Source organism: Anarhichas minor, unplaced genomic scaffold, assembly GCF_050575085.1.
Source record: "Anarhichas minor isolate MPS153535 unplaced genomic scaffold, ASM5057508v1 ptg000027l, whole genome shotgun sequence".
NCBI lineage: Eukaryota > Metazoa > Chordata > Actinopteri > Perciformes > Anarhichadidae > Anarhichas > Anarhichas minor.
In genome coordinates this window covers 22,001,782-22,019,216 of record NW_027466473.1, presented here as the reverse complement: position 1 = coordinate 22,019,216, position 17,435 = coordinate 22,001,782, and the positions used below count along the sequence as shown (strand labels likewise).

General features: G+C 46.7%; 1 protein-coding gene across 4 annotated transcripts in view; it reads left to right on the top strand.

Moving 5' to 3' along the window:
* rapgef6 (Rap guanine nucleotide exchange factor (GEF) 6) overlaps positions 1-17,435 on the top strand; it is a 120,116-nt gene that overhangs the window by 93,888 nt on the left and 8,793 nt on the right. For 3 of the 4 annotated variants that reach the window (XM_076101890.1, XM_076101888.1, XM_076101887.1), the window contains 10 exons: positions 2,601-2,758; positions 8,323-8,563; positions 10,400-10,567; positions 11,113-11,328; positions 12,331-12,542; positions 13,106-13,229; positions 14,554-14,577; positions 15,591-15,811; positions 16,246-16,419; positions 16,624-16,770. In XM_076101890.1, coding sequence (XP_075958005.1) covers positions 2,601-2,758; positions 8,323-8,563; positions 10,400-10,567; positions 11,113-11,328; positions 12,331-12,542; positions 13,106-13,229; positions 14,554-14,577; positions 15,591-15,811; positions 16,246-16,419; positions 16,624-16,770 — 1,685 coding nt within the window. Of the gene's footprint in view, positions 1-2,600; positions 2,759-4,648; positions 4,664-8,322; positions 8,564-10,399; positions 10,568-11,112; positions 11,329-12,330; positions 12,543-13,105; positions 13,230-14,553; positions 14,578-15,590; positions 15,812-16,245; positions 16,420-16,623; positions 16,771-17,435 lie in introns of all 4 variants that reach the window. The other variant, XM_076101889.1, reaches the window with a different exon arrangement.

Genomic DNA, 17,435 nt, shown 5'->3' with positions numbered 1-17,435 from the left:
CCACTCTCTCTCCTCCACTCTCTCTCCTCCACTCTCTCTCCTCCACTCTCTCTCCTCCATTCTTTCTCCTCCACTCTTTCTCCTCCATTCTTTCTCCTCCACTCTTTCTCCTCCACTCTTTCTCCTCCATTCTCTCTCCTCCATTCTCTCTCCTCCATTCTCTCTCCTCCATTCTCTCTCCTCCACTCTCTCTCCTCCACTCTTTCTCCTCCATTCTTTCTCCTCCACTCTCTCTCCTCCATTCTTTCTCCTCCACTCTTTCTCCTCCACTCTTTCTCCTCCATTCTCTCTCCTCCACTCTCTCTCCTCCACTCTCTCTCCTCCACTCTCTCTCCTCCATTCTTTCTCCTCCACTCTCTCTCCTCCACTCTCTCTCCTCCACTCTCTCTCCTCCACTCTTTCTCCTCCATTCTTTCTCCTCCATTCTTTCTCCTCCATTCTTTCTCCTCCACTCTTTCTCCTCCACTCTCTCTCCTCCATTCTTTCTCCTCCACTCTCTCTCCTCCATTCTTTCTCCTCCACTCTCTCTCCTCCACTCTCTCTCCTCCACTCTTTCTCCTCCATTCTTTCTCCTCCATTCTTTCTCCTCCACTCTTTCTCCTCCACTCTTTCTCCTCCACTCTCTCTCCTCCATTCTTTCTCCTCCACTCTCTCTCCTCCATTCTTTCTCCTCCACTCTCTCTCCTCCACTCTCTCTCCTCCACTCTTTCTCCTCCATTCTTTCTCCTCCACTCTCTCTCCTCCATTCTTTCTCCTCCACTCTCTCTCCTCCATTCTTTCTCCTCCACTCTTTCTCCTCCACTCTCTCTCCTCCATTCTTTCTCCTCCACTCTCTCTCCTCCATTCTTTCTCCTCCACTCTTTCTCCTCCACTCTTTCTCCTCCACTCTTTCTCCTCCATTCTTTCTCCTCCACTCTTTCTCCTCCACTCTTTCTCCTCCACTCTCTCTCCTCCACTCTCTCTCCTCCACTCTCTCTCCTCCATTCTTTCTCCTCCACTCTTTCTCCTCCATTCTTTCTCCTCCACTCTTTCTCCTCCACTCTTTCTCCTCCATTCTCTCTCCTCCATTCTCTCTCCTCCATTCTCTCTCCTCCATTCTCTCTCCTCCACTCTCTCTCCTCCACTCTTTCTCCTCCACTCTTTCTCCTCCACTCTCTCTCCTCCATTCTTTCTCCTCCACTCTCTCTCCTCCACTCTCTCTCCTCCATTCTTTCTCCTCCACTCTTTCTCCTCCATTCTTTCTCCTCCACTCTTTCTCCTCCACTCTTTCTCCTCCACTCGCTCTCCTCCACTCTCTCTCCTCCACTCGCTCTCCTCCACTCTTTCTCCTCCACTCTCTCTCCTCCACTCGCTCTCCTCCACTCTTTCTCCTCCACTCTCTCTCCTCCACTCGCTCTCCTCCACTCTTTCTCCTCCCGTATCTGTTTTTACTATCCCTCCATGACGTCTGTGCGTCACTTCGACCGCTGACTGGATGATTACCGAGGCTTTGCTGCAGCAGCTCTGGGCCGTGTTAGTGGAAGCTCTGCATTACTGCAGCGTGTTCAGGACACTCTGTTCACACACACACACACACACACACACACACACACACACTCACACTCACACACACACACGGGATGAGCTCTCAGACGCTCAATTACAGACAGAGTCAAACTCAAAGCGACCACATGTTGAAATATGCATTTAACAGAAAAGTGTAAAAAAACAAAAGTGCAAATTTTCGACCACATTTTCTTCCATTTTCTTTTTTATATGTTTCCAGTTTCTCAGTGTGAACTGTTATAAATGCACCTACTTTAAGATCAATCAGCCTTCTCAACAGTTTAAGAAAGCATTATTTAACCTCCAGGAGGTGACATTTATCGTTTGGGGCGGGGCTGCTCAAGATCCTATCGTGCAACATGTCCGTTGATGGTGTTCGTCGCCATTCCCGTCACATGTCTGCAGATCCAGTCTAATGGGTTCATCGGTGTAAAGGTTGATGTTTGCATGTCCCCCGAGACCGGCTGTGGAGCCAGGAAGGCGCCCGGTGTTTGCCGCATGATGTGGCCGCACACAAGAGAACAGGGAGCTAGATGAGCTAAACTCCTCATTACTTATCATTTATTTTCATACCTGCTGTTTGCGATGCTTGTTTGTGTCTCTGTTAGTGTGTGTGTCACTGTCTCGTGTGTGTGTGTGTGTGTGTGTGTGTGTGGTGAACTCGTCCGTCTATCCGTGAATGCTCCTCATCAGTTCCTGCCGACCGTGAAACCGCCTCGTTGGATGAGCTTCAGCTGTGTCCACTGCTGCATATTAAAAGACAAAATACAGAGATATTGATATTTTTTGTGTCGCCATTCTGCAAGAGTAGACATTTTGATTACATCTCCTGATATGTGCCTCCGCAGTGTTATGGGTTATTACACGCTCTCCAGATGGAGGAAAAGGCACTCATTCTGATATTTACACTTAAAACACGAGAAAGAGAAATGTCTACTGCTGCAAAATAAAAGCCTCAAATCAATTTTAGAAAGTAAAGTTAGTTTTTGATGGAGCAGACCTAAAGTTCCTCTCTCTCTCTCTCTTCTCTGTGTCTGTCTCTCGTCCCTCTGTAGTGATGGCGGCGTGGGTCAGTCTCAGGACGACAGCATTGTGGGTACCAAGCAGTGTCGGCACAGCGTGGCCATCATGCCCATCCCCGGCAACCTGTCGTCCAGCAGCCCCGACCTGCTGCACCCGGCCACCAGCGTCCTCGACTTCTCCAACCCCGCAGGTAAGGAGAAGCGCTGACTCGGTGAACGTGAGGGGTCTCCCTGTGGACACTGAATGGTCCTTTAATACTGGTTGTCCCAGAGGACAGCGTGTTGACTCTTGTCCTGTTTCTGTCTCTGCGTTTTGAATCCTGAAACCCGCCGGCAGGTTTGAAAAGCTTGATTTTTATTATACAATCGTGAAGAAAACACCAATAATCATAACAAGAAGCTGCATTCCAAGATGGCGACAGCGAAATCGCTGCCGTTCACACACTAACGGGTGACATCACGCCGACTACGTCCTCATCCTATATACACTCTGTGGTGTTGCACAACTGCTGGTTCCCTTGCACTCATTCATGGCCTCGTTCCAGACGTCTCAGTCCAACAGTTCAGCGCTTCTTCTTCTTCTTCCCTGCGGCAGTTTGTCACACTTGGCTGGAGGCCTCATTGAACAGTGAAGGACTCCTGATCGCTGGTCAGTCAGACGCTGTTCCAGAACAACCCGTCATCCTTAAACATAATCACACGGAGCAGCCACGGAGCTTCTCACACACCCAAAACAAGTTACTGGAGCTTTCTAGCATATGTTTACACACCTATTCTCTCACACACACACACACACACACACACACACACACACACACACACACACACACACACACACACACTCTCTCACCCCGGGGGTCTTTATTTTTTAAGGTGCCAGAGAGCTGTTTCCAGAATCGTTTCCGTCTGAAAAAGATTAACCTCCTGGACTATAAGGAGCCCTGTGGATTTGTGTGTGTGTGTGTGTGCGTGTGTGCGTGTGTGTGCATGTGTGTGTGTGTGTGTGTGTGTGTGTTGTAGTGGAGCACAAACACACACACACACAAACTGTGCCACATGAATCATCTGCCATTCGATCAAGTTTCCTTCAGTCCTCTGGCTTCTCATTAGATTTAACAGCCCACTCACACAGAATAACTCTGTTCCAGATGCTCAACGGAGCGTCTTGTACCTTTAACCTACCTGTGATGACATCATCATTACATCAGCACAGAGGAGGCTCTCTGGATGTTTTACGGTGCTTTTTAGTTGTTGTTTTTTTTATGTTTTCTGGTCGTCCGTCCGTCTCCACGAAGCATTCTAATAAACACGTTCAGATTTCTTTAACATTTAAATTGTTCGTTGAGCAAAGATTCGCTGCATCAAGCTTTTTAAAATGTGTTGCTTTGCTATTTCTCTCCGTCCGTCATCACTTTATATCGACTTCCCTTTGATGTTTGACTGTTGGTTGAACAAAAGAAAGCGATCTGAAGACTTTTTTTATCAAACAATCGATGATGAAATTGTCTGTGGTTGCAGGCCTGATTGTCCTGACGTGTGGCTCACGGGATGTTGCTCGTACAAACAAGTGAAGCCGGAGACGTTTGAGAAGTGGAGCGTGGACGTTAAATGCTGGAATACAGAAATACATCATGTTAAGAGAAAAAACTGATTTTTTAAAACTACATCCAATCAAGTAAAGATACAAACTTAACTTTTCATTGTTAATATCACAGATTTAATTATGCTGCATTTACATCTGCTCAGATTATCGTTGTATTCAGAGGTGAAGTTCTCATTCTTTCTTTGTCTCTCTCTCTCTACCGCTCTGTTTTTCTTCCTCCCTCTCCAACTGTCTCTCTTTCCCTTTCTGTCTCCCTCTCTTGCGTCTCTCTTGCGTCTCTCTTGCGTCTCTCTTGCTGTGATTCTGAACAGATGTTGTCGTGTAGAAACGATGAGTCAGCCTCTCTGGTTTCCCATGAACAGATTAAAGCAGCAGTAGAAACTCTGGTCTTCCCTCATGATGTTTCCTCTGCCCCCCCCCCCCTCTCTCTATTTCTCATACTCACTGTGTTTTCTCTTCCTCCTCTCTGCTGGCAAAGCGCTGGGACTCTACTGTAAGTATAAGCCTCAGTGCCACACTGTCTTTATCCTTTAACCCACACTCCATCCTTTCATATCTGCATCCTTCAGGCTCCGGCTGCTCAGCTGCGGCACATTTAAACAGCAGGTTAATGTTCCTGTAAATATCAGCCACCGCCAGCGGTACCAGAGCTGAACGCTGCCGGCTGCTCTCCAATCAAACACAGAGAGAGAACGAGAACGAGGCTGCTAATGAGGTCGTGTGGACAAAAAGAACAGACTTTTATCACAAAGAGTAAAGCTTGAGAAGTGTCAGGCTCTGGCTGCAGGGACACAACCTGTTCGTAGGAGAGGTTTGTTGTTCGTTTTAGTCTCTTAATAATTAAAACGTAAAGTAACACCAGCCGGATCCTTTAAGGTGAGACACTACAGGCAATTCATACACCCGTCTTTTGTTTTTATTCTATTACACTTACATAACACGTCTTCTTTCAGGCTAGTGGATCTAAAATACACATTTAGGTGTTTATTTTACTACTTTGTCTGTTTGCATCTGCAGATTTCTCCTAAATTCACCAAAAGTTAGCATTAGATAATGCCTCATTTGCATATTTAAACATAACAGTTCAGAAAACTTGTAATAGTCCTAATGTGTAACCTCAGCTACTCTACAGCCTCTCTACTCCAGTCTCCTCTCAGCACCTCCTCCCTGCCCTCCTCTGCTTCTGCACGCTTTCACGTGTGATTTATGCATTCCGACTGTATGATGGAGCGACCGGGAGAAGGCTTTGGCAAACAGTAGAGAGGAGGAGGAGGAGGAGGAGGAGGAGGAGGAGGAGGAGGAGGAGGAGGAGGAGGAGGAGGAGGAGGAGGAGGAGGAGGAGGAGGAGGAGGAGGAGGAGGAGGAGGAGGAGGAGGAGGAGGAGGAGGAGGAGGAGGAGGAGGAGGAGGAGGAGGAGGAGGAGGAGGAGGAGGAAGAAAAACCCAAGAAGACTGTATAGAGGTCCTGTTTGGCTTCAGGCCGTGAGTAAACTCTCCGGTGTTGATGACAATGAATGACACCGTATTAATGATGATAATTGATTGGACGGTCCAGAGGATTAAACATGATTAAGCCCCCCCCCCCCCGGATACGATTGGCCAGCTATTATAGCCGAGAGCCTCCCACACTCTGCACCACAAATCACAGCTAATGAGACTCTGAGCGTTGAGCCTCATAAACACAGTGAGCTCTGCTGCTGCAGCTCAGACACAGTTATTACTGATGAATCTTTGTGTTTCTGTTGTTGGGGCTCTTATCTCCTTCTTCACTCATATATAGCTCGTGTGTCACGTGATTGTAATCAATAAGCTCACCGTATAGAGAGGCCATTCATAACCACGACTGGCCTCTGACATCGAGGCTGGCGTCGATTCAAGCAAAAGTACGGAAAAAAAACAGTTTTTTTTTGTATTCCTGTCTAAAATGGCATAATATGCAGAAAAAAAGGAACAGAAAGCAAAACATGTCAACATCCTTGTAACACACGAACACTTCCAGAGTGATGCAAATCACACTTCTTTCATTCATGCGTGTCTGATATTGAAACACACAATGGATCCCGTTCACACACCGTTTAAACAAGCAGAGGTGGTGGATTATGAGCATCCACTCGGACGTTCTGCTCTTTGTTTCTGCACATCGTGCTCCAGCTGTTGTCATCTGCACACTTAGAGATCCCCACAGAGATCTGAGTTCATAAAGGTGAAGGTAACGACTCTTTATCCGAGCACACTTAACCCTTTCCTCTTGGTAAACAGGAGGGAGCAGCAGCGTGTGACCCTGCAACATGATCAGTCAAACACACCTTTTATATGTAGCCACCGTCTCTTCGTGCCCTCGCTCCATCTCCAGTTAATGTCATTGAACTAAACCTCATGTAACAGGCGGTGTGACGGCTTCATCGGGTCTGTCGGACTCTCCTCTCCTCTCATGACTCTTTGTTTTAAAGCGCTCTGGCTGCCGGCGGCTAATGGGCCGTAGCCTCTTCTTACTCAAACACGGGGATCTTTAATGCAGCGATTCACTGGGGAGGTTGGGGGGGGGGGGGTCCATTTTTTAACACTCGCGTGCAGCTGCTCCAGCGTCGCCACCAACATCAGGCTTTTATTTTGGCCTCTTGCTACTGAATAACTCCTCGGATCAATGAAACAATGATGCAGAGTGTCGTCTAACAGAGAAGTCACTGTGAGAGACGAAGCAGTTTGATTGTTTCTTAATGAATTATTCAATTTGTTTTGCATTCACTGCTTTTAAGTGGTGCATTACACGATGTGCTTCGGTTAATGTTAAATGTATTAATTATTAAATAAAGAGAGTTTTAGTTCTGCAGGTCTTGTAGATTCTTAACGAAGCTGTTTTTTTGACTTATTAACAGGATTATATTTTAACTCAAATGTAATTATTATATAGCACTAAAATAACTAAAGTGTTACTGATGTGTGGATAGCCAGGTTGACCATTGATCCTTGTGTCTTTAGGCTTTAGTGTACATGTTTACTGGGATGAAGTACTGTGTGTGTTTCTGGATGCATCCTCGTCCTGTCAAAGTCTTTGATATAAAAAGCGTAAATACTTTTGTTAAACTTGATGTCGGCCTGTCGGGGATTCAAGGATCATTTATCCTCGTTGTGCAACACAAGGTTTGACCAACGAAATGCAGTTGTCGCCCATTTTCTACAAAAGAAAAACAGAAGTGCATTCCTGGAGTGCATGTTTATAATTTGCATCAGGCTGAATGTAAACAGCTGCAACAAAACACTTCTCTTGGCATAAAATATGTCCGACATCTTAACGTAAACAAATTCTACATTAGGGAAACAAAATCAGGAGCATGCTGGGTAGTGGAGTAGCCTGAGGTCCTAGCTGGGTTAGCTTAGCTTCCATCCCGACTCTTCTTCTGGGGCGGTCGACTCCGCTTTCGGTGGCGTTTCTGTCTGTCGGGTCTGGTTGGGTGGTCAGGATGCCGTGGGGGGTGATCGTCTCGAGGTCCGTTGCACTTCCTCCAATCCCCACACTTCCTCCTCTCTGTCATAGGCCAACACGTGCTCCAGCAATACACACGAAAACACAAACAATTACAACAAAAAATGAAGAGATGTTGCAGTTGTAAGATAAATCATCACGCAGGTCCATGAGAAGATTTACTTCACAAAGAGACTTCACAGCCAGGCTGCAAAGCAGATGTAACGGGGTGTTGTGGTTTGGCTGAACACCGGGATCATTGAACTGTAAACTGTAAACAGTCGGGTCAGCGTTGCGTCTTTGGTTCTTTGCCCGTTTGGGTTCACACCAAAGACGTTTTGGCAGGAGAGTAACAAGCTCAGCAGATCTGCTCCGAGGACATAAGTCTTGTCACCTGATAATATAATAAACATAAAATATGGAAACCAGAGCCTGGTAGCATTCCTTTTAATTACTGGCACAGCCCACGTTTCATAACGGCCACATTATTGGTGCATTACTCAGACAAAGATAGATGCCAAAATTGACAAAACTGCTCTTAGATTACTGTTTCATTGTGTCCTTGGCTTCATTACATTTCCTTTTATTGCGTGATTGGCATTTGTGAGCGTTTTGTGTTGGCCTCCACTTCTCTGTAACCATCAACCCAACCCCTGATCGGTCACTGGCACCTCTCCGCTCCTCTTTCAGACATCCCAGACCAGGTGATCCGGGTGTTCAAGGCCGACCAGCAGAGCTGCTACATCATCATCAGCAAGGACACCACCGCCAAGGATGTGGTCGCCCACGCTGTCAATGAGTTCGGCCTCCTCGCGGCGCCCGAGACCTACTCCCTGTGCGAGGTGTCCGTGAGCCCGGAGGAAGTCATAAAACAGCGGCGTCTGCCAGACCAGCTCTCCAAGCTGGCTGATCGCATTCAGCTCAACGGCAGGTAGGAAACACCAGAATCACACTTCTCTAAGAAGGTCTTCTTCAACAAATGGTTTGTTTTAAAGTTAACGGACTGAATTGTAAGATGCTTTAGCCTTAGATAGTGGTTGTGAGTTTCAGTACACAAGGCCAACCGACAAGAATGCTTGGATCAACCAGAACGCAACGATATGTCATGGTTAAGGAGGCACATTAGTCATGCAAAGAGGCATGTAGTTACTGCAGATCCACCGTGGAAATGTTGGACAAAGAGCAGCTGGAAGCGAAACAGACAATTTGAGAATTTGTGCAGACCTCCGTCGTGTCGAAGGCCCCGAACGGCTCAACCAAAGACACACCGCCCGCTGTGCTCGGACTCAAAGCCCGGAATACAGAGACGTGGGAAGAGTTTCCTTTTCTTTCCTCTTTCAAATTATTTCTGGTGTCGGTTCAAACGAGGCGAGGCCGCTCAGTACTCTGTACTTTGTACTAGTGTGACTTTTATTCTGTACAAGAAATACAGCACATCTTTCCCAAATCACTGCTAACACAGCGGCAACAGTTTGTGCAATACATGTATACATGTATATATATATGTATATGTATTGATTAAATCCTACTAGAGCTAATACTTTTGGGGGAGCGTCTGTGGAAGGGACAGACTTGCAGACACTTTCTTGCTCGATTTAGCAACTTTTGGAGCTGCAGGCTACGTTCAGTTGGAAACACGGGATGATTTTTTAAATGTCGTGTACTCCTGCTAGACTCTGCCTTTCATAAACAGTTTACAATGAATTCCAAGCGATGCTGGTTAAGTGTTGCAGGGATATTTTAATTTCTTTGTTTCAACTTGAAACGTTCACTTTCTTCCACTTGTTTGCCTCGCTGCCGGTATGTTTTTTGTTGGTGTCTCCCAGTCTGACACATCACTGTGCCGTCTTGCTGCCAGACACATTCCCTTTAAAGACCAAAGTCAGTGGAACATGAAGGATAATTGAACCGCAGCCGTACAAGTCTGCTTTAAAACTTTAAAACGGCCTCCCCCCCCCCCCCCTCTCCTCGTCTCCTGTGGTCCCTCATCAGTCCTCTCCCAACTAGGTTAGCATGAATATTTCATCCTCCGTCAGGGGCGGAGGCCTCGGCAGACGGGCACGGCACGTTCTGGAATTATTCATCCACTCGGTGAAATACACACATGCGAAGATATCGACGCAGACAGTCGCCTCCTTATACGCAGCCACTGTATCTGCATGCAAATTAAACTGCTTGTACACACGCATTCTATTTACATGCATAGATTCACAGAAACTGTTACCAAGAAACAAGAAGCACACACACCCACTCGGAGGACACTCGTGGCTGCAGCGAAACAAATTGCCTCACTATGATACTGGTAGAGGAATGAACAAACAGCACCTATAGATAGCTGCTCTAATACTTTACTGTCCTCTTATCTTACTGACGTGTTTGTCAGTATTTGTACATGATAACATGTCCAGTACGTGGTGCAGTGTCAGCAGGATGTCTGTGTGTGTGTTCAGCGCCGTGGTTGTATTTATCAGGAGCAGTCAGACTGCAAAGTGTCTTAAAACTTGCATTCTCTCTACTGACCAGCAGGGGGACAGATTGTATAGAAGTCTATGAGAAAGTGACTCTACTTCTCTCTTGATTTATTACCTCAGTAAACATTGTAAACATGAGTTCATCGTCTCAATCTCTAGTTTCAAGTCTTCTTAAACACAGCATGATGTATATAAAACATTGTTTAGATGGTGTCATAGGAAAATAACTTTAAATGTAGTTTCCTAACGCCTTCATTGCATAAAATATAGTTTTCACGAGTCTGCCCCCCCTCCAGGTACTACCTGAAGAACAACATGGAGACGGAGACGTTGTGTTCGGACGAGGACGCTCAAGACCTCCTCAGAGAGAGCCAGATCTCTCTGCTGCAGCTCAGCACCATGGAGGTCGCTGCCCAGCTCTCCATGAGAGACTTTGAGCTCTTCAGGAACATCGAGTCCACAGAGTAGGTTTCACATTTTAATTGGCCGACGACCCGTAATAACTCTCATTAAATCCTTCACAGTCGAGACAAAAGATTAAGAGACGAGTCCAGACCAGAAAACTGCCAGAAAATGTTTTAGTAGTTTTAATGGTGTATTATAATCTGCTTAGCGCTCGTGTTAAACCGCTCATAAGTCTCTCTGATTTCTACTTCATGTTGCTGTAAAATCATCTCCTCAAACAGCTGGATTTATTCAGTTTCTCACCAAAAACTCCATTTTACAAGATTACAATTGAACACATCATGAACACCCAACACTCATTTTACCGAACAGAGCCTGAACGCATCATAATGTAACTGAATGGACTCATTTCACCACAGATTTGTTGTGCAACATTATCAGGGATCGGCGACTAGAAAACATTAATGCAGATCGTCTAGTTTTACTGAATATCGTCCGATAACGATCGTCAGTAGAACCTTACTCCACACTGATGGTTAAACTGTAAATCATCTGTGTTTTGGTCATAGTTTATAGATTCTAACTTCCTTGTCGTGGTTCCCAGATACGTGGACGACTTGTTCAAGCTGGACTCGTCAGTGGGAAGTGGAAACCTGAAGCAGTTCGAGGTGGTGATAAACCAGGAGACCTTCTGGGTCGCCACGGAGATCCTGAAGGAGCCCAACGCCCTGAAGAGGATGAAGACCATCAAGCACTTCATCAAGATCGCCCTGCACTGCAGAGAGTGCAAGAACTTCAACTCCATGTTCGCTATTATCAGGTGGGCTCAGAGTGTGTGTGTGTGTGTGTTTTTAGTTTGTCCGCCGTGCTGGTGACTGGTGAGTGTTTTGTGTTTTGTGTTGCTCTTCTTCATTCGCTCGTATAAATCATCATCACAGGGTGTGTTACATTTGACATGTAAATGCACGAAGATGCAGCTCTGTGATGCTGTACATTTGGATTAGATGAGGAGATTCCAGTTCGTGCAATGCATAAATACAAAGACATAGTTTACTTTTTATGTTTTTTAATGCGCCATGGATCCATGAGTCCGAGCCGTCCTCTCGATTGTTGGGTCACGTAAGACCACGTCCACTCGTCTGGACTCACAGTCTTATGAGTTCACTAGAGCCGTCTTCGACCAAAGAAAGTCTAAGTCGAATACACGATGATGTCGGCTAATTGATTGAGTTTCTCCATAAAAGCACCACTTTAAATCTTGTGTTTTCCAGAGATGTGCTCATAAGTCACTCAACGTGAAAAAAAGCATAAAAAAACGAGTAACGGACGAAAGAAATCTTAGTGGACTGAGACCAAAAGGACTCGTCTTCTCGACTGTGAGCAGCCGTGGAGCTCAGCATGACGGCGCTCCTCTGCTCGCTGCCGTACAAGCCGCTTTAGAACAGAAGTGTCCGACCTCCGTGACCCTCAACACTCCTCCTCACAGCGGGACGTCTTCTGCACATATGGCTCTCTGATGCATAACCTGCCCGCTGACAGGGGGCATGGCTGCTGCAGTGTGTGTGTGTGTGTGTGTGTGTGTAAGATAACATGCAGGGATTCCTGTAGAGTTTTGTAGCACAAAAGACGATTAGCTATAAAAGTAGTGATTGCATTGACAGTGTGCTTAGAACATGCACACTAAAACTAACCTCCTTTTCCTCCCTCTGCCTCCTCATCCCTACCTCTACCCTTCCCTTCTTCCCACCGCAACCTATTTATCTCTGCCACCTTGCCCCCCCCCTCCACATATCTATCTGCACCTCTCTCTCTCCTCTCGTAGCGGCCTGAACTTAGCGCCGGTGGCTCGGCTGCGCTGCTCGTGGGAGAAACTGCCCAGCAAGTACGAGAAGCTGTTCGTGGACCTGCAGGACGTGTTCGACCCGTCCAGGAACATGGCCAAGTACCGCAACGTCCTGAGCAGCCAGAGCATGCAGCCGCCCATCATCCCGCTGTTCCCCGTGGTCAAAAAGGACCTCACCTTCCTACACGAAGGTAGATGCAAGGCCCAGAAAACCCTAAGCTACTTCTCCTTTCATCTAAGACCATTGAGGCCATTTCTGGAATTGACGTGTCATTCTGCTCAGTCTAAGGTCCCCTTACTTCCTCCTTCCTAAGGTCAATCTCAGTCTCACTCAGGAGGTTTACTTCTGCTAAAGGCTTCCCCATCTTGCCTTTTTTTTTTAGTCAGGTCAAAACTACCCGAAGTGACTTCTCCTTAAAGGTGCAGAGCGTCTATGTGCTGTACGGCCGTGTGAGGAATGGAAAAGAAAGTTTTCCCTAATTGTGCAAGTTGCCAAAAGAAATCCTCAAATGTGCCAGCGTGACTGAATATGAAAGACCACTTTGATCTTCCAGACAAGAAGGAGACCAGAACAAAGATATTTTTTACTTTGAGGATTCGACACAGAAATATCTTCACAAATGTCCCCAAAAAAACAGGTTTCTGCTCCTCTGCAGCGTTGACGTGTGACTCCTCTCTCTCTGTTCGTGTGCTCCTCCTCTCTCTCTGTTCGTGTGCTCCTCCTCTCTCTCTGTTCGTGTGCTCCTCCTCTCAGGCAACGACTCCAGCATAGACGGCCTCGTCAACTTTGAGAAGCTGAGGATGATCGCCAAGGAGATCAGACACGTGGTGCGGCTGACCTCGGCCAACATGGACCCGGCCCTCATGTTCAGACAGAGGTCGGTTGTTGTTCATTCACTGATCTGTGCTTTGACTCGATGCTGTCGGGGGGGGGGGGGGGGCAGTTTCACAGATACTTCAAGCTGTTTAAAGTCACCAGTGATGAGATTATAACCCGATTTTTATGTGATTATGTTCTTTGTAGCAAAATAAGGAAATCCATGTGTCGCTTTAAGTCTATTCATTCTCAGAGTCCCCCTTCACATCGAGGCTCATAACTGTAGTGCTTTTATCAATCTAGATTGTTTTGGTGTGAGTAGCCGAGTGTTGGAGATGTCTGCCTCCTCTTCTATATAATGAGACTATTGGGAACTCGGCTTGTGGTGCTCAAAGCGCCAAAGAAATACTGAATAACTCATCGGCAGTGTCTCGTTCCACAAATCCTGAACTGGTTACTGAAGATAAGCCGCAGACCTTTGTTGTGAGCAGTTTCATGTCGGAACTGTTTCTTTTAAACCGTAGTTAAATGATCACAGTAAGGTCCGTGGGTTATCTCGAGTAACCAGGTCATGATTTCTGGAAAGAGTTTTTCAAATGTAGTTATTTGGCGCTTTGAGGAAGGCAGACATCTCTACGGCAGATATCTTCAATACTCTGCAACTCACACCAAAACAATCTAGAATGATAGAAAGCACTACAGGTGAGAGGAGAACATCTGTATTTTAGATTCTTGGGTGAGCTGTTCCTTTAATATGCGAACCAAGCATCTCCTCTCAATATGTTAATTAAGCCAAGAAGAGTACGTGATACCAAATAATCAACTCCCTTTAAATAATGTGTATCTTTGAAACTGACTCCTCCTGTTTCCCATCAGACAAAGAGGCATGAATCCAGTAGAGCAGAGTAGATTTAGAAAAGACAAACAGGGGCGGGGCGGGGGGGGGGGGGGGCACTACACCACCACGTACCTCCACCAGCCCACCTGGATCCTTCACCCACAGGATCACAGACACACTCACTTCCTGGGTCGATGGCACACAGAGGGAGGTGGAAGGTGTCAGTCCGTCGCTGCTGCAGAGCGTGACTGCCCCCTGCAGACACTCGCCTCGTACTACAGGCTCAGGATGCTCTCACGGGACTCTCTCGTTACGTCACACATGTGATAACGAGGTTTTCTTTTACGATGCACAAGGCCACGTCACACTCTCTCTCTTCAGGTTGATATGGGGAGATGTCATACGTCTGGTGTCCTCTCATCTCCAATCATTTCCTGTTTGTTTGTGGTGGCATGACCTCGACATAGTCTTGTCCCCCTCCCCCCCCCTCAACCCCCCTGAACTTGTCTTTAAGTCACGCTTCAATCTTCACACCTCTTGCTTGCAGGAAGAAGAGGTGGAAGAGTTTAGGGTAAGTTTGTCCTGGAACTCGTTTCATCCTGCTTCGGCCTGGACCAGCAGAGATTTCAGTCCACCCTGCATCCCCCCCCACCCACCCACCAACACTATGCACTCTGCATGCCCCCCCCCCCCCCCCCCCCCCCCATTTTTACTTTGTGCCCGCCTGTGCTTGTGTGTGAATAACCCTTCCATGCAGTGCCCATTCACCTGAACCCAAACCGAAGTCCACCATTAACCCGTTCATTGTTCTCCCTGTTCATCAGTGTGTTTGAGTCATATAGTAGCTTGAAATAATACCCAGAGAGGTTCGAGACACATTCACTTGCTGATGATGTGGGTGGGAAGTGATGAAGATTATCTCACATTTACGCACATTTGGCCTTTTTTATGGTGCTGAGAGTTAAAAAATGTTTTCAATTTGGGTGAAACGCTGCCCTCGTCACTTACCCAGCCGTCCAATCACAGTAGAGGAGAGGCGGGACAAATAGCCTACCACAAACACGTGATTTATTCTGAGTATATTGTGGATTTATTGTGTCTGTCCTCATGTCCTGGACTAATAAAGTTGATCTGAATCTGAACAACACCGATGGGACTCGCTGAGATGTTTCCTAAAACTAGCCTACAACAAACCATGAGAACTATTTACAGATACTATTTGACTCCGTTCATGTATCTGCATCCCGGCATAATATTCCCCATATCCAATCTTGTGCATCTTTTTGTTTCCTAACCCTTTTTTGCCTCCATCTGACAGAATGTTGCTGCTGCTCTGTACTGTGATAGCATGGCACGCCAGCGAGAGCTGCATGGTTTTTTAAACGCTCTGCTCGCAACACAAAGACAGATTTTACAGTAGAGGAGGTGTTTGATAAGAAAGTGCCTGTTTTATTTGTACTTATTGTTGTTTCCTCTGTTGCCTTCTGCATTCATCTCTTCTCTTCCTCTTTCTTTATCTTCCATCTGCTCATCCATCAACACTTTACTCTCCCCTCGTCCTCTCGTCTCCTCCCCCCCCGTTAGGTCTCTGAGTCAGGGCAGCACCAACTCCAACATGCTGGACGTGCAGGGCGGCGCCCACAAGAAGCGAGTGCGCCGCAGCTCGCTGCTCAACGCCAAGAAGCTGTACGAAGACGCCCAGATGGCCCGGAAGGTGAAGCAGTACCTGTCCAACATGACGGTGGAGATCGACGAGGAGAAGCACCAGATCATGTCGCTGCAGTGTGAGCCGGCGTACAGCACCTGTGAGTTCATCAGAACCTCAACTGTACATGTATATAGACCGTTTAACCTCCACCTGGCCTGGTGCACACACATCAGTGAAAACTACATAAAAACACATCGTTCAAAAGCATTTTTTTGTGTTTTGGTGCAACTCAAAGTGTGTTCAGGGTTTAACTGAAGGAAATGTAATGCTGGAAAAGCTGTACACACTTGTATAATTGGCATACACTGCCACCTGGTGTGTTTGCAAGTGTACTGCAGAAGAAAATGAATGAATTAATTGTATACATCATCTAAACGTCTTGCGTTCCATCGCCGCTAGACGGATCTATTTTGCTGTTTCTGTTTAGGTCTTCAAATGTATGAACAATGGGACATTGTAATACAACACAGAAGGATTGACGTGGTTCTGTGTCGTTGATCTTGTTTCTGTTTCTTCCTCCTGCGGTCGCAGTGTCTAAGAACCTGAGTGAGAGACGATCCACCAAGTCGGACATGTCTCCGGTGTCTCTGCGCTCGGCTCTGCCCTCGGGGAGAACGCAGAACAGGGTCTCTCAAGTCCTTCAGGTCCAGGTCCCTCTGATGCCTCTACGAAAGAAGAGCACAGCCAAGGACATCGGCCCTCCTAGTTAGTACTCCTGCACACCACCACCATCATCATCATCACCACCACCATCATCAGACCCGCTTCATGGGGATTTCTTTTATTTAGAATTTTGATCTTTTTGTTCCTTCTACTTGTAGAATATGTTTCATTGATTCTTTGATTCAGGGGTGAAGCAAAACATTCTCCTCCAGGACTCCCAGGTTGACTGACTTTTCTCTTCCCCAGCCTCCAACTCTCCCCAGGTGGTGAAGAAACCTCCCGCGATCTCGTCGGAGGAGTGGAGCTCCAAGAGGCCGTCTGACGACAGCGTGTCCATGATCTCCTCCCTTCACTCCAGCCCCACGGTGTCGCCTCAGGGCTCCCCGCGCAAAGGTCAGTGACGGGAGGTACCCACCCTGTTGGTTTGTTATCCGAGGGTAGAAGGAACCAGGTTACCCTGCAGGAGGTGGAGTAGAATGAAAGAAACACAAATGTTACTCGGGGAGTTACTCTGAAGGGCGGTACCAGATACTGTTAATAGAGAATTAGTCAATGATATTTAAAGAGAGAGAGAGAGAGAACCTCCTTTTCTTCACGAGCATTAGTCGCCTCTCTTCTCTCAGTCAGTGAGAGAAACAGATCTCAGATAAACTGAGAGAAACCTCTCTGAGCAGCTTGTTGTCTCCCGTTGAGGCGTTCGGGTCAGACTCCTGGTTCTCCTGTGCATTAATAATACAGCGGTGGGAAGTCAAAACAAGCTGTCAGACTTTCCTCAAACTTGCGATCGTTGAAACGAAAGCGGCTACAGAATGTGCAAAAATAACAGCAAATAAATGATAAAGATAAATAGGCCAAATGTAGGCCTGTGAATAAATAGATATTATTGTTGCATATGCAAACACATGAAATAAGATTAAAATAAGTCTGTCTCCGCTGCCCTGGACAGCCCAAAACGATGCTCGCCTACAAACATCAACTAGCTCCATCCGTCTGAGAATAACTCAATAATTAATGTTGATGCATACTGTGGGATTACTTTTCCTTATTTTAGTCTATTC